Genomic DNA, 26,262 nt, shown 5'->3' on the forward strand with positions numbered 1-26,262 from the left:
AGTCACGCTCTCCGGAAGCCTGTGTGGGACTGACTCCTGACCGCTGGTCTTGGCCACGTTCTTCAAGCACTATCCAGACAGGCTCCATTATTCTGCAGTCTAGAAGGTTCAGAAATCTAGTCCCGGGAATGAGCCTCCAAGGTGGGAGAGCTGAGTCCAGGATGTTGGACCACCAGAGAACTCCCAGCCCCATGGAATATTAATCGGTGAGAGCTCTCCCAGAGGTCTCCACCCCAACACTACGACCCGACTCCACCCAAGGGCCAGCAAGCGCCAATGCTGGACGCCTCATGCCAAACAACTGGCAAGACAGGAACACAACCCCACCCACTAGCAGTCAGGCTGCCTAAAGTCATACTAAGTTCACAGACACCCCAAAACACACCACCAGATGCAGCACTGCCCATCAGAGGGGCAAGATACAGCCCCACCCACCAGAACACAAGCACCAGTCACCCCCACCAGGAAGCCTACACAAGCCACTGGACCAACCTCACCCACTGGGGGCAGACAACAGAAGTAAGAGGAACTACGATCCTGCAGCCTGCATAAAGGAGACCCCAAACACAGTAAGTTAAACAAAATAAGAAGACAGAGAAATATGCATCAGATGAGGAGCAAGGTAAAAACCCATCAGACCTAACAAATGAAGAGGAGACAGGCAGTCTACCTGAAAAAGAATTCAGAGTAATGATAGTAAAGATGATCCAAAGTCTTGGAAATAGAATGGAGAAAACACAAGAAACGTTTAACAAGGAGCTAGAACTAAAGAGCAAACAAACAGTGATGAACAACGCAGTAATTGAAATTAAAAATACTCTAGAAGGAATCAATAGCAGAATAACTGAGACAGAAGAACGGATGAGTGACCTGGAAGATAAAATAGTGGAAATAACTAATGCAGAGCAGAATAAAGAAAAAAGAATGAAAAGAACTGAGGACAGTCTCAGAGACCTCAGGGACAACATTAAACGCACCTACATTCGAAGTATAGGGGTCCAAGAAGAAGAAGAGAGAAAGAAAGGGTCTAAGAAAATACTTGAAGAGATTACAGTCGAAAACTTCCACAACATGGGAAAGGAAATAGTCAATCAAATCCAGGAAGCGCAGAGAGTCCCTTACAGGATAAACCCAAGGAGAAACACGCCAAGACACACATTAATCAAACTGTCAAAAATTAAATACAAAGAAAAAATATTAAAAGCAGCAAGGGAAAAGCAACAAATAACATACAAGGGAATTCACATGAGGTTAACAGCTGATCTTTTAGCAGAAACTCTACAAGCCAGAAGGGAGTGGCAGGACATATTTAAAATGATGAAAGGGAAGAACCTACAACCAAGATTACTCTACCCAGCAAGGATCTCATTCAGATTTGAAGGAGAAATTAAAACATTTACAGACAAGCAAAAGTTAAGAAAACTAAGCACCACCAAACCAGCTCTACAACAAATGCTAAAGGAACTTCTCTAGGCAGGAAACACAAGAGAAGGAAAAGACCTACAATAACAAACCCAAAACAATTAAGAAAATGATAATAGGAACATACATAGCAATAACTACCTTAAATGTAAATGGATTAAATGTCCCCACCAAAAGACATACACTGGCTGAATGGATACAAAAACAAGACCCGTTTATACGCTGTCTACAAAAGACCCACTTCAGACCAAGGGACACATACAGACTGAAAGTGAGGGGATGGAAAAAGATATTCCATGCAAATGGAAATCAAAAGAAAGCTGGAGTAGCAATACTCATATCAGACAAAAGAGACTTTAAAATAAACATTATTACAAGAGACAAGGAAGGATGCTACATAATGATCAAGGGATCAATCCAAGAAGAAGATATAACAATTGTAAATCTTTATGCACCCAACATAGGAGCACCTCAATACATAAGGCAAATGCTAAGAGCCATAAAAGTGGAAATCGATAGTAACACAATAATAGCAGGGGACTTTAACACCTCACTTATACCAATAGACAGATCATCCAAACAGAAAATAGATAAGGAAACACAAGCTTTAAATGATACATTAGATCAGATGGACTTAATTGATATTTATAGGACATTCCATCTAGAAACAATAGAATACACTTTCTTCTCAAGTGCACATGGAACGTTCTCCAGGATAGATCACATCTTGGGTCACAAATCAAGCCTTGGTAAATTTAAGAAAATTGAAATCGTATCAAGCATCTTTTCCGACCACAACGCTATGAGACTAGATATCAATTACAGGGAAAAAAACGGTAAAAAATACAAACACATGGAGGTTAAACAGCATGCTACTAAATAACCAAGAGATCACTGAAGAAATCAAACAGGAAATCAAAAACTACCTAGAAACAAATGACAATGAAAACACAATGACGCAAAACTTATGGGATGCAGCAAAAGCAGTTCTAAGAGGGAAGTTGACAGCAATACAATCCTACCTCAAGAAATAAGAGGGTCTTCCCTGGTGAAACAGTGGTTAAGAATCCACCTGCCAATGCAGGGGACACGAGTTTGATCCCTGGTCCGGGAAGATCCCACATGCCACGGAGCAACTAAGCCCCTGTGCTACGCAAGCCACAACTACTAAGCCCTTGGGCCACAACTACTGAAGCCCGTGCGCCTAGATACAGCCCATGCTCCACAACAAGAGAAGCCACTGCCATGAGAAGCCCGTGCACTGCAATGAAGAGTAGCCCCTGCTCGCTGCAACTACAGAAAGCCCACGTGCAGGAACGAAGACCCAAAACAGCCAAAAAAAAAGGAAAGAAAAAGAAACAAGAAAAATCTCAAATAAACAACATAACCTTACACCTAAAGCAGTTAGAGAAAGAACAAAAAAAAACCCCAAAGCTAGCAGAAAGAAAGAAATCATAAATCAGATCAGAAATAAATCAAAAAGAAATGAAGGAAACAATAGCAAAGATTAATAAACTAAAAGCTGGTTCTTTGGAAGATAAACAAAATGGATAAACCATTAGCCAGACTCATCAGGAAAAAAAGAGAGAAGACTCAAATCAAAATAATTAGAAATGAAAACGGAGAAGTAACAACTGACACTGCAGAAATACAAAGGATTGTGAGAGACTACTATAAGCAACTATATGCCAGTAAAATGGACAACCTGGAAGAAATGGACAAATTCTTAGAAAAGTACAACCTTCCAAGACTGAATCAGGAAGAAATACAAAATATGAACAGACCAATCAGGAGCACTGAAATTGAAACTGTGATTAAAAATCCTCCAACAGGGCTTCCCTGGTGGCGCAGTGATTGAGAGTCCGCCTGCCAATGCAGGGGACGCAGGTTCGTGCCCCGGTCCGGGAAGATCCCACGTGCCGCGGAGCAGCTGGGCCCACGAGCCATGGCCACTGAGCCTGCGCGTCCGGAGCCTGTGCTCCGCAACGGGAGAGGCCACAACAGTGAGAGGCCCACGTACCACAAAAAAAAAAAAAAATCCTCCAACAAACAAAAGCCCAGGGCCAGATGGCTTCACAGGTGAATTCTATCAAGCATTTAGAGAAGAGCTAACATGTATCCTTCTAAAACTCTTCCAAAATACTCCCAAACTCATTCTATGAGGCCACCATCACCCTGATACCCAAACCAGACAGAGACACTACAAAAAAAAGAAAATTAAAGACCAATATCACTGATGAATATAGATGCAAAAATCCTCAACAAAATACTAGCAAACAGAATCCAACAATACATTAAAAGGATCATACACCATGATCAAGTGGGATTTATCCCAGAGATACAAGGATTCTTCAATATATGCAAGTCAATCAATGTGATACACCATATTAACAAACTGAAGAATAAAAACCATATGATCAGCTCAATAGATGCAGAAAAAAGCTTTTGACAAAATTCAACACTGATTTATGACAAAAACTCTCCAGAAAGTGGGCATAGAGGGAACCTATCTCAACATAATAAAGGTCACATACGACAAACCCACAGCAAACATCATTCTCAATGGTGAGAAACTGAAAGCATTTCCTATAAGATCAAGAACAAGACAAGGATGTCCACTCTCACCACTATTATTCAACATAGGTTTGGAAGTAATGGCCAAGGCAATAGGAGAAGAAAGAGAAATAAAAGGAATACAAATCAGAAAAGAAGGAGTAAAACTGTCACTGTTTGCAGATGACATGATACTATACATAGAGAATCCTAACGATGACACCAGAAAACTACTAGAGCTAATCAATGAATTTGGTGAAGTTGCAGGAAACAAAATTAATGCACAGAAACCTCCTGCATTCCTATACACTGACAACGAAAGACCAGAAAGAGAAATTAAGGAAACAACCCATTCACCATTGCAACAAAAAGAATAAAATACCTAGGAAAAAACCTACCTAAGGAGGTAAAAGACTTGTACTCAGAAACCTATAAGACACTGATGAAAGAAATCAAAAATGACACAAACAGATGGAGAGATATACCATGTTCTTAGACTGGAAGAATCAATATTGTGAAAATGACTATAATGTCCAAAGCAATCTACAGATTAATGCAATCCCTATCAAATTACCCACGGCATTTTTTACAGAACTAGAAAAAAAATCCTAAAATTTGTATGGAGGGCTTCCCTGGTGGCGCAGTGGTTGAGAGTCCACCTGCTAATGCAGGGGACACGGGTTCGTGCCCTGGTCCAGGAAGATCCCATGTGCCACGGAGGGGCTGGGCCCGTGAGCCATGGCCGCTGAGCCTGTGCAGTCCGGAGCCTGTGCTCCACAATGGAAGAGGCCACAACAGAGAGAGGCCCGCGTATCGCAAAAAAAAAAAAAAAATTTGTAGGGAGACACAGAACATCCCGAATGGCCAAAGCAATCTTGAGGGAAAAAAAATGGAGCTGGAAGAATCAGACTCCCTGATTTCAGACTATACTACAAAGCTACAGTAATCAAGACAACAAGGCACAAAAACAGGAATATAGATCAACGGAACAGAATAGAAGGCCCAGAGATAAACTCACATACCTATGGTCAACTAATCTACGACAAGGAGGAAAGGATATACAATGGAGAAAAGACAGTCTCTTCAATAAGTGGTGCTGGGAAAACTGGACAGCTACATGTAAAAGAATGAAATTAGAACACTCCCTAACACCATGCACATAATAAACTCAAAATGGATTAAAGACCTAAATGTAAGACTGGACATTATAAAACTCTTAGAGGAAAACATAGGAAGAACACTCTTTGACATAAATCACAACAAGATCTAGAGTAATGGAAATAAAAACGAAAGTAAACAAATGGGACCTAATGAAACTTCAAAGCTTTTGCACAGCAAAGGAAACTATAAACAGGATGAAAAGACAACCCTCAGAATGGGAGAAAATATTTGCAAATGAATCAACAGACAAAAGATTAATCTCCAAAATATATAAACAGCTCATGCAGCTCAATATTAAAAAAACAAACAACCCAATCAAAAAGTGGGCAGAAGACCTAAATAGACATCTCTCCAAAGAAGACATACACATGGCCAAGAGGCACATGAAAAGCTGCTCAACATCACTAATTATTAGAGGAATGCAAATCAAAACTACAATGAGGTATCACCTCACACTGGTCAGAACAGGCATCATTAGAAAATCTATGAACAACAAATGCTGGAGAGGGTGTGGAGAAAAGGGAACCCTCTTGCATTGTTGGTGAGAACGTAAATTGGTACAGCCACTATGGAGAACAGTATGGAGGTGCCTTAAAAAACTAAAAATAGAACTACCATATGACCCAGCAATCGCACTACTGGGCATATACCCTGAGAAAACCATAATTCAAAAAGACACATGCGAGAAGGAGCGAAGCTCTGGCCCGGCGCGGAGTACGCGCTCTACGGGGACGCTGGGCCGGGCACCGGGTTGTGTGGAGAAGTGAGCGCGCTCGCCTGATCCCGTCCTCGCCACTCCGAGCCAGAAGGGGCGAGCTCCTGAGGCCCTCGTCCTCCGCAACCTCCGCCCGGCGGCGTCGGCGTGCCCTCGGCCCGGCCAGCTTGCAGCCGCCTACCCTCCCGTGCCCCCGCCCTGCCGCCCCTTGTCCGCCCAGCGGCCGGGTCTGTGGTGTTAGCAACCCGAACAAGACCACTCAAGGTGAAGGATATCTACTAATACCAGCACTTTGAATGAAAATTTGTTTCTCTGCCACAAACTGAACACTTTTGTGTGTGTCTTGGGGGGGGAGTTGAAACACAAATCTAATTTTGTGGCATAGCAGCTATGCAGCTTGAAATCCAAGTAGCACTAAATTTTATTATTTCATATCTGTACAATAAGCTTCCCAGGAGACGTGTCAACATTTTTGGTGAAGAGCTCGAAAGACTTCTTAAGAAGAAATATGAAGGGCACTGGTATCCTGAAAAGCCATACAAAGGATCAGGGTTTAGATGTATACACGTAGGGGAGAAGGTGGACCCAGTGATTGAACAAGCATCCAAAGAGAGTGGTTTGGACATTGATGATGTTCGCGGCAATCTGCCGCAGGATCTTAGTGTTTGGATCGACCCATTTGAGGTTTCCTACCAAATTGGTGAAAAGGGACCAGTGAAGGTGCTTTATGTGGATGATAATAATGAAAATGGATGTGAGTTGGATAAGGAGATCAAAAACAGCTTTAACCCAGAGGCCCAGGTTTTTATGCCCATAAGTGACCCAGCCTCATCAGTGTCCAGCTCTCCATCTCCTCCCTTTGGTCACTCTGCTGCTGTAAGCCCTACCTTCATGCCCCGGTCCACTCAGCCTTTAACCTTTACCACTGCCACTTTTGCTGCCACCAAGTTCGGCTCTACCAAAATGAAGAACAGTGGCCGAAGCAACAAGGTTGCACGTACTTCTCCTATCAACCTCGGCTTGAATGTGAATGACCTCTTGAAGCAGAAAGCCATCTCTTCCTCAGTGCACTCTCTGTATGGGCTCGGCCTGGGTAGCCAGCAGAAGCCACGGCCACAGCAACAGCCATCCCAGCCACCGCCGTCACCACCACCGCAGCAGCAGCAACAGCAGAAAACCTCCGCTCTTTCTCCTAACGCCAAGGAATTTATTTTTCCTAATATGCAGGGTCAAGGTAGTAGTACCAGTGGAATGTTCCCAGGTGACAGCCCCCTTAACCTCAGTCCTCTCCAGTACAGTAATGCCTTTGATGTGTTTGCGGCCTACGGAGGCCTCAACGAGAAGTCTTTTGTAGATGGCTTGAATTTTAGCTTGAATAACATGCAGTATTCTAACCAGCAATTCCAGCCTGTTATGGCTAACTAAAAAAAGAAAAGATGTATTGTACAAGTTAAAATGCTCGGACCCAAGGGGGATGTTTTTTTTTTTATAACCTCCTTGAGATTTTTTTTTTTAAGCTTATAGTAAGGATACATTCAAGCTTGGTTACAAAAATAAAACATGCATCATTTTTCATTGCCAACCAAGCACAAAGTTATTTTATACTGACTGTATATTTTAAAGTATACTCTCAGATATGGCCTCTTACAGTATTTAAGATATAGCAAGGACATGGCTGATTTTTTTTTTATATATAAAAAATTGGCAATAATAAGTGGGTTTATTGGTCTTTTCTAATTGTATAATTTAATTTAGTACAAAGTTTGTAAAATACCAGAGGATATATATATTGTTTCTACGACATGGTATTGCATTTATATCTTTTTACTACAGTGACCTGTGACAGCAGCAGCTTCATGTTGTATTTTTTTTACTGAAATTGTAAATTATCCATCTTAAAGACATCACCTCTTCTAAATTGTGTACAGGATATTCCTTTAGTGGTGGAATGAAAATGTACGAATATTTGCTTTTTCAAAAAAATGTATTTTCTGTTAAAGGTTTAAAGATTTTTGCTATATATTATGGAAGAAAATGTAATCGTAAATATTAATTTTGTACCTATATTGTGCAATACTTGAAAAAAACGGTATAAAAGTATTTTGAGTCAGTGTCTTACATGTTAAGAGGGACTGAAATAGTTTATATTAAGTTTGTATTAAAATTCTTTAAAATTAAAAAAAAAAAAAAAAAAAAGACACATGCACCCCAATGTTCATTACAGCACTATTTACAATAGCCAGGTCATGGAAGCAACCTAAATGCCTATCGACAGATGAATGGATAAAGAAGATGTGGTACATATATACAATGGAATATTACTCAGCCATAAAAAGGAACGAAACTGGGTCATTTGTAGAGATGTGGATGGACCTAGAGACTGTCATACAGAGAGAAACAAGTCAAAAAGAGAAAAACAAATATTGTATATTAACGCATATATGTGGAATCTAGAAAAATAGTACAGATGAACCGGTTCGCAAGGCAGATGGAGACAGATGTAAAGAACAAGTGTATGGACACTAAGGGGGGAAAGTGAGGGGGTGGTTGTGGTGGGATGAACTGGGAGATTGGGATGGACATATATAAACGAATATGTAAAAATAGATAACTAATAAGAACCTGCTGTATAATAAATAAATAAAGTAAAATTTTTTTAAAAACTAAAAATAGAACTACCATATGACCCAGCAATCCCACTGCTGGGCACATACCCTGAGAAAACCATAATTCAAAAAGAGTCATGTACCACAATGTTCACTGCAGCTCTATTTACAATAGCCAGGACATGGAAGCAACCTAAGTGTCCATCGACAGATGAATGGATAAAGAAGATGTGGCACATATATACAATGGAATATTACTCGCCATAAAGAGAAATGAAATTGAGTTATTTGTAGTGAGGTGGATGGACCTAGAGTCTGTCATACAGAGTGAAGTAAGTCAGAAAGAGAAAAACAAGTACCATATGCTAACACATATATATGGAATCTAAAAAAAAAAAAAGGTTCTGATGAACCTAGGGGCAGGACAGGAATAAAGACGCAGATGTAGAGAATGGACTTGAGGACATGGGGTGGGGAAGGGTAAGCTGGGACGAAGTGAGGGAGTGGCATGGACATATATACACTATCAAATGTAAAATAGATAGCTAGTGGGAAGCAGCCACATAGCACAGGGAGGTCAACTCGGTGCTTTGTGACCACCTGGATGGGTGGGATAGGGAGGGTGGGAGGGAGATACAAGAGGGAGGAGATATGGTGACATATGTATATGTATAGCTGATTCACTTTGTTATAAAGCAGAAACTAACACACTACTGTAAAGCAATTATACTCCAATAAAGATGTTAAAAAAATAAATAAAAATGAAAGACACGTGTACCACAGTGTTCATTGCAGCACTATTTACAATAGCCAGGACATGGAAGCAACCTAAATGTCCATCGACAGATGAATGGATAAAGAAGATGTGGCACATATATGTAATGGAATATTACTCAGTCATAAAAAGGAATGAAATTGAGTTATTTGTATTGAGGTGGATGCACCCAGAGTCTGTCATAAAGAGTGAAGTAAGTAAGAAAGAGAAAAACAAATACCGTATGCTAACGCACATATATGGAACTAAAAAATGGTACTGATGAACCTAGTGGCCGGGCAGGAATAAAGACGCAGATGTAGAGAATGGACTTGAGGACAGAGCGGGCGAAAGGGAAGCTGGGATGAAGTGAGAGAGTAGCATTGACATATATACACTACCAAATGTAAAATGGATGGCTAGTGGGAAGATGTTGCATAGCTCAGGGAGATAAGCTCGGTGCTTTGTGATGACCTAGAGGGGTCAGATAGGGAGGGTGGGAGGGAGGCTCAAGAGGGAGGGGATATGGGGGTATATGTATACATATAGCTGATTCACTTTGTTGTGCAGCAGAAACTAACACAACAGTGTAAAGTAATTATACTCCATTAAAGATATAAAAATACATAAATAAATAAACAAATAAAGTTAGTATTAAAAAAAGGAAAGCCCAGAGATAAACCCACGAACATATGGTCACCTTATCTTTGACAAAGGAGGCAAGAATTTATAGTGGAGAAAAGACAGCCTCTTCAATAAGTGGTGCGGGAAAACTGGACAGCTACATGTAAAAGAATGAAATTAGAACACTTCCTAACACCATACACAAAAGTAAAGTCAAAATGAATTAAGGACCTAAATGTAAGGCCAGACACTATAAAACTCTTAGGGGAAAATATTGGCAGAACACTCTATTACATAAATCACAGCTAAATCCTTTGTGACCCACCTCCTAGAGCAATGGAAATAAAAACAAAAATAAACAAATGGGACCTAATGAAACTTAAAAGTTTTTGCACATCAAAGGAAACCAAAAATAAGACAAAAAGACAAACCTCAGAATGGGAGAAAATATTTGGAAACGAAGCAACTGACAAAGGATTAATCTCCAAAATATACAAGCAGCTCATGCAGCTCAATATCAAAAAAACAAACAACCCAGTCCAAAAATGGGTAGAAGCCCTAAATAGACATGTCTCCAAAAAAGATACACAGATTGCCAACAAACACATGAAAAGATGCTCAACATCACTAATCATTAGAGAAATGCAAATCAAAACCACAATGAGGTATCACCTCACACCAGTCAGAATGGCATCATGAAAAAATCTAGGAAGAATAAGTGCTGGAGAGGGTGTGGAGAAAAGGGGACCCTCCTGCACTGTTGGTGGGAATGTAAATTGATACAACCACTATGGAGAACAGTATGGACATTCCTTTAAAAACTAAAAATAGAATTACTATATGACCCAGCAATCCCACTACTGGGCATATACCCTGAGAAAACCATAATTCAAAAAGACACATGCACCCCAATGTTCATTGCAGCACTATTTACAATAGCCAGGACATGGAAGCAACCTAAATGTCCATTGACAGATGAATGGATAAAGAAGATGTGGCACATATATACAATGGAATATTACTCAGCCATAAAAAGGAATGAAATTGAGTTATTTGTAGTGAGGTGGATGGACCTAGAGACTGTCATACAGAGTGAAGTAACTCAAAAAGAGTAAAACAAATACCGTATGCTAAAGCATATATTTGGAATCTAGAAAAATCATACTGATGAACCTAGTGGCAGGGCAGGAATAAAGATGCAGATGTAGAGAACGGACTTGAGGACACAGTGGGGGAAAGGGAGGCTGGGATGTAGTGAGAGAGTAGCATGGACATATATACACTACCAAATGTATAACAGATAGCTAGTGGGAAGCAGCTGCATAGAACAGGGAGATCAGCTCGGTGCTTTGTGACCACCTAAAGGGTTGGGGTAGGGAGGGTGGGAGGGAGGCACAAGAGGGAGGGGATATGGGGATATATGTATTCATATAGCTGATTCGCTTTGTTGTACAGCAGAAACTAACACAACATTGTAAAGCAGTTATACTCTAATAAAGATGTATAAAAAAAAAAAAAAGAAATCTAGTCCCATGGATGTTTACCCAGATCCCCATAGGCTGGTAGCTCCTTCCCTGAGGAAGTCCTGCACTTTCTAGACCTACAGCCTGGCCCCCAGTAGGTGCCTGATTCTGAATTCCCAAATTCTTTGGGGAAGCAACTCCTAGCCCCCAGTTCAGCTGTCCTGGGCTCTGAATCACGCTAGGGCTGCCCTCCTGGCCTTGGGGCATTCTGGGCATGGAGAGGACCTCTTGTCAGGGCAGGTACTCGGGCCCTGCCGCTCTGATGGGTGGCAAGTGATGCACCCCAAAGAGGAGCAGGCAGGGAGGGAGGCGAGGCTGATGCTCTCACTTGCAGCCCAGTGTCTGCAGGTGGTTCTTCAGGCTGAAATGCAGATGAACAAGGACAGTGTGGCCCTTGGTTGCCCAGCTAACAGAGCTTCTCTGTGTGCAAAACAGCAAGAAACTATTTCTTCATGGTGCAGGTTTATTGCCATGAGGTGGAAAGCAGAATGTCATCTTAATTCATCAGGGAACAGGAGTCAAGAATGTGCCGGAGTGCCAGCTCTGGGCACTGAGCTGCAGCTCTGTTAGAGCCTCATCTAGACCTCAGTGAATATAAATCAGCACAGAGGTGCAAGGCTCCACCGTTGGCACCTCCAGCTCCCCTGGCCAGCTGGCCAGGCTGGTGTACAGAGGGCATGTAATCCAGAGTCACTCTGGGGGTCCAGGGACATCCCCAAACCCATAGAAGAGCTACAACCAGGGGGTCTGATGGTTCCCCAGGGAACAACTTTTGGATACAAGGCTCTGCTTAATGACAGAAAGACCTTGGGGTCAAACATGGACTGTATGCGTATGAACATGCTGTGTTTGCGTGCCCTTGGGTGTCTGCGTGACCACATGGACCAAAGGCCACGCAGAGGCCTTCGGTCACCAAGCAAGCCAGGCTGAGCTCTGGGATAGGCCTTGGCCAGTGGGGAGGGCTGTGTGCCCTTCACTGGATCCCTGGGCTATCCCTGCCGGGCACCAAGACCCTGGCACCACCAGGCCTTCCCCGCTGACCAGGCTGCCACAACACAATGCACTCAGCAGTTGGCTCGTGCCCTCAGCCTCACAAGGGACAATCTGGGTCACTGCCCCTCCCCCCACTCCCCAAGATGGAAGCCCCTCCTGCCACCAGTCCTTTCTGCTTCCTCCTCCCTGCACAGCCCTGGACTTCCTTTCCCTCAGCCCACCACCATGACCACCTTCCTCTCATGACTCCCGCAGGTCTCTGGCACCTTCATTCCACAGTGATCTCTCTCCTGGCCTTCCCTGTAAACCCTCTCTTGCCTGAGGACATCGCTCCCCGGCAGCCCTCTAGAGGGAGGCTGCTCATCCCCCACCCACCTGATTCAGGAGGCCATCCCCTACTTTATCCTCGGAGCCCCAGCCTCCATGGGCAAAGCCCCTGCCTCTGGGCAGGGCCAACCTTCCACCTTCCCACACCCTGTTGCATCTTGGAATGGCTCCACCCCACCCTGCTCTCATCCTGGGGGCCTTCAGCATCTCTGTGGACATCCACCAATCCCCAGGCCTCTTTGTCCCTTGACTTCCTCATCTCCAGCGACCCTTGAATCACTTTAGGCCCCTGCTCCCTTGGTGCCCCATACCCCAAAAAATGGGCACAGCCCCCACTGTCTGATTACTCCCTCACTCCGAGGTGCCCGCCACCTGGCACTCACCTCCCAAAGAGCTCCAGTCTTCTTTCCTGTCCACCTGCCTTACTCTCATCCCTCCCTGACACAGACTCCATAGGCCAGCACCTCAGACACTCCCTTCCCCACTTCTAGGACACATTATAGGGTCTGCCTCTAGCCCACGAACAAGGGGAGTCACTCCCAAGTGTAAAAGGAGTAGTGCCATGACTCGAGGTGCACTTTAGAGATTCCTCCAGCTGCTGAGGCATTTCTGCTCCAGGGCTCTCAGTGGTGTGGGAAGCCACTGCAGGAACCCATGGAAAGGTGAATGGTGATGGAGAAAAAATGATGGCTGTTGGAGTGAAAAGGTGTGAACAAGCCGAGAACTATCTAGGAGGCCAGGCTATAGGACTCTGAGAGAGAGAGCTCAAAGCCGACACTCAAACTTACGACTTGGCAGTTGACTTGACAGGAGGCACCCATCCCCAACAGACAAAATACAGGGGGAGGAGCCAGGTCTTGGGATTGGAGGGTGGGGGTGGGAGGAGAGTGAAGACTTCCGGTTTAGACACGTTGAGTTTGAGGAGTATGTGAGCTATCCAGGAAGCAGTTAGGTCTGAAGTTCAAAGAAAGTAGTGTGGGCAGGTGAAGACCCCTGACAAGTGCAAAAGGTCACCCAAAGAGAATACAGAGTGGGAAGAGAAGAGAGCTCAGGACACAGTCTTGAGAAAACCACACTCATGGGCAAGGCAAAGAAAACACGCACCTGAGAAGTTATGCCTAAGAGGCTGGAGGGAAACCAGGAGAAAGCGGTGACAGGAAGCTGCTGGCAACCTCAGAGGGGCTAGTTACAGGGGAGAGGAGGGAGGAAGCCCGGACACAAATGACAGGTAAGGAAGAGGGACTGGGAGAACAGACACCCCTTCCAGGAGCCTTGCCGTGAAGAGAAGCAGGAGGATGGGACCATGCTCCCATCCTGGGAGGGGACACACACGGGTATGTGACCACGTGAGAGCAAGACCTGAATGCATGGGGTCTGCAGGAGGGGGAGCTCTTTAACATGCACCTATTCTCCACTCAGGCCTGGGGCTCCCTTGGGCTCCCTGAGTGTCGGACCTAAGCCCTAGACAGACAGACACCAGGCTGGCCTAGGGGCAACCTCTCAGCAGAACAGGCTGACACACCCTAACTTGTCAAATAGGTCCAAACCAGCCCCTTCCTGGAGAAGCACGGGTACTGACCAGAGCCAGGGCAAACATACCATGTCCAGGATGGACACCTGAGGGCACGTTTGGGGCACCTCTGAGGTTTGTTCTGAAACCTCCGAGCCAAGTAAAGACTGGCCACCCTCTGCCCTCTCAGCAGGAGCAGCACTTCCAGAGCTGCCTGAACAAGTCATGAGACCATTCCCATCAAGAGAAGCAGCAGATTTTTCAATCGTTCGGGGAAAGCAGTGAGTGGCTGAAGCCACCAAAAAGCTGGAGACTCCTGGGCATGTAGTCCAAAGGGTCTGGACCATAAGAAAATCAGTCACTTTGCAACATGGGAGAAAGGAAAAGATCAGATGGTCTTGAGTCAGACACACCTTTTGAAGCTCAGCTCCAGCATCTAACTGCTGAGTGACCTTGGGTCTCAATTTCTTCATCTGTAAAATGGAGCTAATACCTTTCCTAGAATCGTTTTAAGATTAAATGAGAGAACACAGGTAAACATCAACCTGTCACACAAGAGGACTCAGTCACTGCATGAGAGTAGCAGAATTATCATTTCATCAGGAGCTGATGGGCAGACGGGCCCTATCACCTGCACTCCCAGAACCGTGGCATCCCATGTCACTCACCCGGATGCCGCGGCTATAGGGGATAAGCTTGAGAATGCGCAGGGACTGTACGCCATCGGCGATGTTGAGGTAGGGGTAGTGCTTGCCCTTGATCTTGCGGAGACTGTAGGGGATGAAGATGATGATGATAATGATCACATCTAGCAGGTTGTAGCCATCCTTCCAGTAGTTGATGGGGTCCACGTAGAGCTTCATGCAGAACTCGGAGCTATAGATGGACACAAAGATGAGCTCTGAGACCTACAGGGGTGGTAAGGGTACGAGGGTCAGACCAAGCTGCAGACCTTACCCCTGCCTGGGCCACCCAATCAGGTGTGTGTGTTGGCGGGGCGAGGGTGGGAGCGGGTGCTCCTAAGTCAGCCACAAGACAGAGAAACCCAGGCAGAGTCCCTGGCATACAGTGGACACAATGTGCCTGATTCCCTTCTCTTTCTGTGTCTTGCCTACCCTGTGGCCCCAAGCTTAGGGCTGGGTTTGACCCAGATAGCTTGGGAATGACTGACTGACCGATGGACAGAATGACTATTGAGGCCCGGTGGGAGGTGCGTGTCAGGCAACCCGGATTTCCAAAGAGAAGATCCCAAGAGCCTTCTGGCCAACCTGAATACCCAGACTTTTGGGAAAGGAGATGAACTACTCACACATCTACTTTATTTACTCTATTATCACACATACTTAAAATCAGTTAATTAATCTGCTTCTGAAGAACATTCTGCTTTTTTTTTCCACTTTTATACTTTATGAAACAATCTCATTCAAATTCTTCTCATGCATCTACAACTCCAGTGGCTTTGATTTTACCAAAAGGTACTTTTTGAGTCATCTGAGTTTTTCCTTATCATCAATGAATTCATGCATTGAGGAAGCTTTGATTAAGCATCTACCACATGCCAAGCAAGCACTGTTTCAGGCACAGGGAAATGAAACAATGAAACAGTCTCTTTTTTTTTTTTTAGAAGTTAATTTTTTTTATTGGGAAACCAAGGCAACAAACCTAAAGTTATTGAAAATGAAATCAGTAACTAAGACTCTGCAGGCCCCATCCCCAACCAGCACCAAGGCCTCTGTTTGGCCTAACCCCAGTTTCTCTCGTCCCCAAAAGAACAACCGTGTGAAGAACCTGGGGTCAACCTCAGGGCACACACTGCAACTCCCTCTACCCCACCCTCAACTGACACACACACCCCGGATCAGCAGGCTGGGTCTAGGCCCAAGGAGGGAATAGTGAGGTTTCCTGGTTGGCAGGGAATCCCACCCCAACCTGGTCAAAATCCCAAGTTAGGAAAGGAAGACAGAAGGGAGACTGGCTTGCCCTCCCACTCCCCTCCCCTCAGTCCCCCCAGACAACAGGCTCACATCCCTGATCAGTAACACTGTGATTCTGAGGTGTCAGTAGGGCTCCCAGTGGCTTCACCAGATTACTGCAAAGGGCCCAGGGGAGGGGGCAGGCATTTACCCTGCCACCTGTTCAGTATTAGCCAGCCAAGCTGCTGCCCTCAGCTTGTGCTGTGGCCCCTCTCCCCTGTAGACACCCACGGCTGGGGACCAGGCCTCCTGCCAGAGAGAAATGAGTCCAGGAGGCCCTTGCTTCCCCAGCCAGGGAGGAAGGATGGCCTGGGAAGCCTGGGACAGCTACACCAGCTTCTTGGCTTCCAAGAAGCTCTTGGGATGTCGCATCTGCCCGACGCCAATGGCTACGAGAATGAGGGTCTGCAGGATAGATCACCACAGCATGCCCAGGAAGCTGACGGTCTAGTAGGGGAGACGGAAATGAATGTTTAGACAAATACATACGTAACATCAGACAGGAAGGAAAGTGAAACAGCCAAAGGGGAGAGAGGGGCTGGCCAGGGTGGGGAGGGGCAGGCATGGCAGCTACTTTAGAAAAGGTGCTGAGTGGAGGCCTTGCTAAAGCCAGGGATGGAGCCATAATAAAAACTGGGAGACTACTCCCCAATGGCGAGTACAAGGGCCTTAAGGGGAGCAAGGAACAGCAAAGCCAGAAAGGGGTGAGCAGAGCAGGAGATGCAGTTGGAGGGGCGGGCCATGTAGGGAGGGCCTTGTAGGCCTGGTGAGGGCTGTGAACTTTAACCTCAGCCTTGGAGGAGTTTGAGCAAGGGAGTGATGTGAACTGATTTACATTTTAAAGAGATCTCCGTGGAAAAGAGACCGTGGGGGAACTGGCAGGAGTAGCAACTGGGAGGCAAGTTAGGGAGGAGGCGCTAGATAGTAGAAGAACCATCATCCAGGCAAGAGACGAGGTTAGATTGTATTGGAGTGGGGGACAGTGTGGAGCTGAAGAGAAGAGGACAGATTCCGGAAGTATTTTGTGGGCAGTGATGACAGGACTTGCTGATGGACTCAGGGGTGCACAGGGTAGAGAGAAGGCAAGGAAGACTCTAGTGCTTCACACAGAGCAACTGGGTAAACGCCGATACCTTTAACTGAGATGAGTTTGGGGTGGGGTGAAGGGGGGCTAGAGAGAGTTTCTATTTCCATTTCTAGAGGGAAATAGAAAAGGTTTTGAGATACACCACCTTTTAAATATGTCAGATGCTGTCACTGGAAATTGTAACTCAAGCCACAACTATCCCTTTGGAAAACATGAGGGCAGCTGGTGGTGTTATTTGTCCTGTATACTTATATTTGTGGTCACCACATGGCAACCATTTACATACACTTTTATGTTTGTTAACTACAATGAAACATTTAATATACACAAAAAGGTAAAAAGAATAATATAATGAACAACCATATACCACCACCCAGCTTAAGAAATAAAATATTACCATTACAGGCAGAGCCTCACATCCATCAGATCCCCTTCCCTTCCCACAAAAGTAATCCTGTTTTAAATCTGGAGTATGTCTTGCTCGTGTGTTTTATACTTTTACCACATATGTATCCCTAAAAGTACATAGTATGGTTTTGCATTTTTTATACACTACATAAATTGCATATACATTACAGTATTCTTTGGGTGATTTTTTTTCATTTAAAATTATAAGATTCATCCATGTTGATATACGTAAACCTAGTTTAGTGTTTCACCACTATTTAGCAATTCCACTTATGAAAATACTATAATTTCTTTATCCAGTTACCCACTGAGTGATATTTAGCTTCTTTGTAATTTTTTACTACTGCAAAGAGTATAAAAGTACAAAAAGTTTGAGTCAGGTTGCAGGGCCATTTAAAAAGTGGACTTAAGGTCCTTTGCCCCTGGGCCCTCTCCCCAGCCAGATCGTGGGCAAGATGGCTGGGTGTGCAGCATCCTCGAACCCATGAGCAGTTCCTCCGTGCCCCTAGGGACCCCAGCCCCTGCCACAGCAGATTCTGAGCACCCCTTGGGCTCCCAGCTGCTGGGCCGCCAGCACCAACTTCTGGAGCACCCGAAAGGGAATTCTCCTGTTTGCTAAGATGCTATTGTGCCTGGTGATTCTGACCTGCCTTGACTGCTGATTGAGATGATCTTTGCTGCTATATTCTTTATCATCTATGTGTGTTACCTGCACACCGAGATATAGGCTATCAACTGGCCTTGGAGTGATTTCTTCCAAACCCACATAGTGGTCATCCTCTACCTGATCACCTCAACCGTTGTCCTTGTTGAGAGAAGAAACCACTCCAAAATCATCACAGGAGTACTGGGTCTAATCGCTGGGTGCCTACGTGGCCATGATGCCCACGTTACCTTCCCCTTGTGGCAGCAGACACAGCTGCCCCACTAACCCTGCAGATTGCCAGCTGTAGTTGAACTCCCTTCATTTCTCTCTGAAACCTGCAAATAACACCTCCATCGAAATAACTCTCTGCGCTTACAACACTCCCAACCAGCTCGTAGCCCCATGTTTTACTGTACACAGGTGTAGTTTCTCTGTTACATACCTAGGAGTGGAATTACCTGATTGTAGAATATGAGCATCTTCAGCTTCACTGGATTTTGCCAAATTGTTTTCTGAAGCTATTGTACTAATTTACTTTAATATCAATGATGCTCCTTTTTTTAAAATTTCTATTGGAGTATAGTTGTTTCACAATGTTATGTTAGTTTCTGCTGTACAGCAAAGTGAATGTTATATGTATACATATAGCCCCTCTTTTTTAGATTTCCTTCCCATTTAGGTCACCAGAGCATTGAGTAGAGTTCCCTGTGCTATACAGTAGATTCTCATTAGTTACCTATTTTATACATAGTAGTATATATATATGTCTATCCCAATCTCCCAATTCATTCCACCACCACCCTCCCCGCCTTGGTATCCATAATTTGTTCTCTACATCTGTGTCTCTATTTCTGCTTTGCAAATAAGTTCATTTGTACCATTTTTCTAGATTCCACATGTAAGCGATATTATACGATATTTGTTTTTCTCTTTCTGACTTACTTCTGAACAATGCTTTTTTTTTTTTTAACATCCTTACCAATACTTCCTACTGTTGGACTTCTTAATTTTTGTCAATCTGATGAATATGAAATGGTATCTTATTTTTCAGTTTGTCATTTCTCTAATTATTAATGAAGTTGGGCATCTTTTTATATGTTTAAATTGTAAATTGCCTGTTCCTAATCTGTTGCCAAATTTTCTGCTAGATTGTTTTGTCTTTTTCTTATTGATTTGGAAGACAATATATCACATACTTTGAATCCTAAGCCTTTACCTGTTATATGTGTTTCAAATAGCATCTCCTACAGTGACTTATCTTTTCACCTCTTTAATGATCTTTTGATGAATAGAAATTTAAAGTTTTAATGGAATCAAATTAACCAAACTTTTTCTCCATGGCTTATTTATTTCATACCTTAAGATACCTTTCCCTTCTGAGATCATATAAATCTATATTTTCTTCTAAAAATTTAAAGTTTCACTTTTCAAGTTAGGTCTTTAGCTGTGTATGCTGGAAGGTAGAGAGCCAATTGTGTTTTTTCTTTGCACATGTACTGTTTAATGAAGAATTTATCTTCCACCACTCATTTGCAGTGCCATCTGACAGGGGCCAGGTTTTCATACAAGCCAGGTCTGTTTCTGAGCACTCTATCCTGTTCCATTGGTCTATCTGTCTATCCACGCATCATCACCCTGCTTTAATTACTGCAGCATTATAGGAAGTCTTATTACCTGGTAAGTCAAGACTTCTCCCCTTTTCACTTTCAAAACCATCTTGGTTTTTATATTTCATTCTTTTATCTAAATTTTAGCATCAGCTTTTGGCGACCCATAAAAAAATCCTGCCAGACTTCTTATTGGAATTTCATTGATATAATAGCTTAATTAGGGAAGATTGCATCTTGAAGAAACTAAGTCTTTCTATGCATGATCTGATATACCCTTCCATTTCTTTGTCTTCTTTAATGACCTTTATAGATTTTTTCCTCCTTAAAAATCACCCAAGATTTTATTAGCTTTGCCTCTAAGTACTTTTTGTATTTTATTAGAAGTGCTATCATTTTTGTTGCTGACATATTAAATATATTTTATTTATTAATCACATATCCACCAAGTTTGCTGGACTTTATTATTTATTAACTTTATTAATTGTATTAACTTCATTAATTAATAATTCTTCCAGATTCTTTTGGGATTTCTATACAGGAATCATAACACCTGTGAATAATGACGGTCTTTTAAAACTTTCTTTCTAATCCTTAATGTTTTTTATTCCTTTTCCTTGTATTATACATTGGCTAAGACGCTAATACAAATCTTGTCAATAATAACTGGCCTACATCTTTAAAGGGAATACCGTTACAGTTTCACCACTGAGTGTGAATTTTGATGTAGGTTTTTCATCGGTACTCTTAATCACTTAAAACAAATCCTTTCTACTCCTAGTTTGCTAAATTTTTATCATGAAAGATATTCATGATAAACTTTTTTCTATATCTCTTAAAGTGATTTTATTGGGGTTTTTTACTCATTTAATATTTTAAGCTGGTTAATAAAATTTCTAGATTTTTCTAATATTCACATTCCTGGAAAACCCCAACTTGGCAATGCTATATTACCTTCTTCATATATTTTTTAAAATTCAGTTTCCTAATATTCTGTTTGGGATTTTTATGTCCAAGCTCATGATACTGGGTGTAATCTTCCTTTTTCATATGGTCATTGTCTAGTTTTGTTTTGGCATGACAGATACACAGTTGTCCCTTGGTATTCCCAGGGGATTGGTTCCAGGACCTCACCCCCCATGGATACCAAAATCCAAGGATGCTCAAGTCCCTTATATAAAAAGGCATAGTATTTGTATATAACCTATGTACATCCTCCCCACGTACTTTAAATCATCTCTAGATTACTTATAGTACTATACTTGACCTTAGCCAAAAGGCCAAGAAGCGATCTAGATTATATATAGTAATCTAATACTAATACAACATAAATGCTATCTAAATAGTGGTAAATACAATGTAAATTCTATGTAAATAGTTGCCAGGCAAGCAGCAAATTCAAATTTTGTTTTTTGAAATTTTCTGTAATTTTTTTTCTTAGAATACTTTTGATCCCTGGTTGGTTGAATCCATGGATTTGGAAACCACGATACACAGGGCCAACGGTACTGGCTTAATGAAATGAACTGTCTGTGGGCGGGGCAGATATGCTCATTTATCTAATCACTAAAAGCGTTTTATATGTTTGGAATTATATCTTCCATGAATGTAAAACCATTTGGTTCAAGTTACTTTTTTTTTGTTTTAGGAGATGGAAAATTTTCACTACTAATCCAATGTTTTATAAACACTAAAGGACATATATGAACACATATTTTTTCAAGTATTTCCTTTTTTATTGAGAGTTTTGTAATTTTTTTCTAGAAAATTATCTTATTTCAGCTAGGTTTTCAAATTTATTGCCATAAAATTATTAGATTTCTGACATCTATTGTAAATAGTGGTAAATGCAATTTCTCTTTTTAATCCCTAACATGATTCAGGGCTTCACTGACAACTTATCATGATTGTCTCATCAAGAAAGTTATTTTATAATTATTTTCTAAGATCTAACTTTTGGCTTTGTTGATCCCTTTGTGTTGAATCTTTGTTTTCCATTTCATTAATTTTTGCTCTTACCTATTTCCTTTTTTTTTTTTTTCATTTTAACATCTTTATTGGGGTATAATTGCTTTACAATGGTATGTTAGTTTCAGCTTCACAACAAAATGAATCAGTTATATATATACATATGTTCCCATATCTCTTCCCGCTTGCGTCTCCCTCCCTCCCACCCTCCCTATCCCACCCCTCCAGGCGGTCACAAAGCACCGAGCTGATCTCCCTGTGCTATGCGGCTGCTTCCCACTAGCTATCTACCTTACGTTTGGTAGTGTATATATGTCCATGCCTCTCTCTCGCTTTGTCACAGTTTACCCTTACCCCTCCCCATAGCCTCAAGTCCATTCTCTAGTAAGTCTGTGTCTTTATTCCTGTTTCACCCCTAGGTTTTCCATGACATTTTTTTCCTTAAATTCCATATATATGTGTTAGCATACGGTATTTGTCTCTCTCTTTCTGACTTACTTCACTCTGTATGACAGACTCTAGGTCTATCCACCTCATTACAAATAGCTCAATTTCGTTTCTTTTTATGGCTGAGTAATATTCCATTGTATATATGTGCCACATCTTCTTTATCCATTCATCCGATGACGGACTCTTAGGTTGTTTCTACTTTCCTTTTTTTTTTTTCCTTTACTTTTCCTTCCTTTTTCTCCCTTTGGATTTTATTCTGTTGCTCTTTTCCAACAGGTCAGCTCAATAATTTTTAAAATTGAGGTATAATTCATGTACCATAAAATTCATCATTTTAAAGTGTAGAATTCAGTAGGGAGGGGGTTCATTTTGAGTATTTATTATCTTTAGGTTTTGATTGTGGTAAAATATACACACCATGAAATTGATCATTTTAAAGCATTTTTAGGTATACAATTAATTCAGTAGTATTAAGTATTCACATTATTACACAATTATCCCCACTATCCACTCCAAGAACTATTTCACTATCCTAAACAAAAACTCTGTATCTAATAAACAATAATTCCCATCCTCCTCTCTAGCCATCTCATAGTAAACTCTATTCTACTTTCTGTATGAATTTGCCTATTCTAGGTACTTCATATAAGTGCAACCATATAATTTTTGCCCTTTGTGTGTCTGGTTTATATATCACTCAGCATGATGCTTTCAAGGTTCACCCCCATTGTAGCATGTATCACAATTCCATTACTTTTTAGGACTGAATAATATTCCATTTTATGAATATACCAAATCTTCTTTATCCATTCACTGGTTGATGGATACATGGGTTGCTCCCACCTTTTGGCTATTGAGAATAATGCTGCTATGAACATTGCTGTGTGACTATCTGTATGAGTCCCTGTTTTTGATTTTTGGGGGTATACACCTGGAAGTGGAATTGCTGGATCATATGGTAATTCTATGATTAACTTTTTGAGGAAATACCAAAATATTTTCTATAGTGGCTGCATGATTTCACATTCCAATCAGCAATGCACAAGCATTCTAATTTCTCCACATCCTCATCAACACCTGTTATTTTCCTTTTTTTTTTTTTTTTTTTTTGCGGTATGCGGGCCTCTCACTGTTGTGGCCTCTCCCGTCACAGAGCACAGGCTCCGGACATGCAGGCTCAGCAGCCATGGCTCACGGGCCCAGCCACTCCGTGGCATGTGGGATCTTCCCGGACCGGGGCACGAACCCACGTCCCCTGCATCAGCAGGCGGACTCTCAACCACTGCGCCACCTGTGAAGCCCTATTTTCCATTTTATGGGGAGAGGGGTTTTGTTTGTTTTTATACTAGCTGTCCTAATGGGTGTGAAGTTGTATCTCGTTGTGGTTTTGATTTGCATTTTGCATTCTGATGACTAGCGATGCTGAACGTCTTTTCATGCGCTTACTGGTCATTTGTATATCTGCTTTGGAGAAATGTCTATTCAAGTCCTTTGCCTGTTTTTGAATTGGGTTTTTGTTGTTGTTGAGTTGTGGAAATTCTTTATATGTTCTAGATATTAATCCCTTACCAGATATATAATTTGCAAATATTTTCTCCTATTCTGTGGGTCATATGTTCACTCTCTTGATTGTATCCTTAGATTCACAAATGTTTTTAATTTTGATGAAGTCCAATTTATCTATTTTTTCTTTTGTTTCTTGTGCTTTTAATGTCATATCTAAGAGTCCATTGCCAAATGCCAAGTCCATAAAGATTTACCCCTATGTTTTCTTCTAAGAGTTTCTTCTAGTTTATATATTTTGGATTTTGATCCATTTTCAGTTAATTTTTGTGTGGGTGTGGCTGCATTGGGTCTTCGTTGCTGCACATGGGCTTTCTCTAGTTGCGGCAAATGGGGGTTACTCTTCATTGCAGTTTGAGGGCTTCTCATTGCAGTGGCTTCTCTTGTTGCGGAGCACGGGCTCCAGGCACACAGGCTTCAGTAGATGTGGCACCTGGGCTCAGTAGTTGTGGCTTGCGGGCTCTAGAGAGCAGGCTCTGTAGTTGTGGTGCACGGGCTTACTTGCTCCACGGCACGTGGGATCTTCCTGGACCAGGGATTGAACCTGTGTCCCCTGCATTGGTAGGCAGATTCTTAACCACTGCACCACCAGGGAAGTTAATTTTTATATATGGTGTGAGGCAGGGGTCTAACTTTACTCTTTTGCATGTGGATATCAAGTTGTCCTACCACCATTTGATGAAAAGATTATTTTTCTCCCCCTGAAAAGTCTTGGCACCCTTGTCAAAAGTCAATTGGCCATAGATATTTGGATTTATTTCTAGAATCTCAATTCTATTCCATAGGTCTATGTCTGTCCTTATGTGAGTACCACACTCTTTTCATTATTGTATCTTTGTAGTAAGTTTTGAAGTCAGAAAGTGCAAGTCCTCCAACTTTGTTCTTCATTTTCAATGTTGTCTTGGCTATTCACATTCATATGAATTTAAGGATGTGCTTTTCAATTTCTTTTTTGTAAAGGCTGTTGAAATTTTGATAGGGATTGAATTGAATTTGTAGATCACTTTGGATAGTCCTCTTAACAAGTTTTGTAATCCATGAATATAGGATGTCTTTCCATTTATTTAGGTCTTATTTAATTTCTTTCAGCAAAGTTGTATAATTTTCAGTATACACATCTCTCATCTCCTTGGCTAAATTTATTCCTAGGTATTTTATTATTTTGAATGCTATTATAAATGGAATTTTCTTAATTTCCTTTTCAGATTGTTCATATTAGTGTATAGAAATACAACTAATTTTTGTTGTTAATCTTGTATCCTGCAACTGTGCTGAATTCATTTAATAGCTCTAATAGTTGAGTTTGTATATGTGTGTATTCTTTAGGATTTTCTAAGATCAAGTCATAAGATCAAGTCATCTACAAATAAAGATAATTTCGGTTCTTCCTTTCCAATTTGGATAAATTTTAACTCTTTTTCTTGCCTAAATGCTCTGGCTAGAACTTCCAGTACAATGTTGAATAATGGTGAAAGCAGGCATCTGTCTTATTCCTTATCTTAGGGAAAAGATTTTCAGTCTTTCACCACTGGGTATGATGTTAGTTGTGGATTTCTTCATAATTACCCATTATCAAGTCAAGAAATTTTCCTTCTATTTCTAGTTCAAATTGTTTGTTTGTTTGGTTTTTTAATCATGAAAGGGTGTTGGATTTTGCCAAATGCTTTTTCAGCATCTACTGAGATAATTATATCAATTGTTTCCTTCATTCTATTGATGTATTACATTCGTTGGTTTTTTCTATGTTGAACCACCCTTGCATTCCTGGGATAAATCCCACTTGGTCATGGTGTATAATCTTTTTAAGCATGCTGCTGGGTTCAGATGTAAGTATCTCAACTATTATTGCACCTATATTCATAAGGGATGTTGGTCTCTAGCTTTCTTGTGATGTCTTTGGCTTTGGTCTCAGGGTAATGTTGGCCTCACGGAATGAATTCAGAAATATTCCCTCCTTTTCTATTTTTGGAAGAGTTTGAGAAGGATTGGCATTCAATCTTTTTAAAATGCAGGGTAAAATTAACTAGTGAAGACATGTGGTCCTGTGCATTGCTTTGTTGGGAGGTTTTTTGATTAGTGATTCTATCTCTTTATTTATAGGTCTGTTTCAGTATGTCTGTTTTCTATTTCTTCTTGAGTCAGGTTGGTAGTTAGTATGTTTCCAGGATTTTGTCCATTTCATCTAGGCTATCTAATTTGTTGGTGTACAAAGTGCTCACAGTATTCTGCTATAAAACTTTTCTTTTCTATAAGGTCATTTGTAATGTCCCAACGTTCATTTCTGTTATTAGTAATTTAAGTCGTCTTTTTCTTAGTCAATCTAACTAAAGGCTTATAAATTTTGTTGATCTTTTCAAAGAACTGAAATTTTA

General features: G+C 41.8%; 2 protein-coding genes across 2 annotated transcripts in view; one reads left to right on the top strand and one right to left on the bottom strand.

The window, feature by feature from the left end:
• CATSPER3 (cation channel sperm associated 3) overlaps positions 1–26,262 on the bottom strand; it is a 57,745-nt gene that overhangs the window by 15,454 nt on the left and 16,029 nt on the right. Inside the window, exon 3 of the mRNA XM_004282109.3 lies at positions 14,857–15,096. Within this exon, the coding sequence (XP_004282157.1) occupies positions 14,857–15,096 (240 nt within the window). The remainder of the gene's footprint in view (positions 1–14,856; positions 15,097–26,262) is intronic.
• On the top strand, positions 5,824–7,379 carry LOC125964066 (protein Tob1). The gene has a single exon (XM_049708298.1). The coding sequence runs from the start codon at positions 6,242–6,244 to the stop codon at positions 7,274–7,276; it is 1,035 nt and encodes a 344-aa protein (XP_049564255.1). The 5' UTR covers positions 5,824–6,241; the 3' UTR covers positions 7,277–7,379.

The sequence above is a fragment of the Orcinus orca genome, chromosome 3 (genome assembly GCF_937001465.1).
Source record: "Orcinus orca chromosome 3, mOrcOrc1.1, whole genome shotgun sequence".
NCBI classification, from domain to species: Eukaryota; Metazoa; Chordata; class Mammalia; order Artiodactyla; family Delphinidae; genus Orcinus; species Orcinus orca.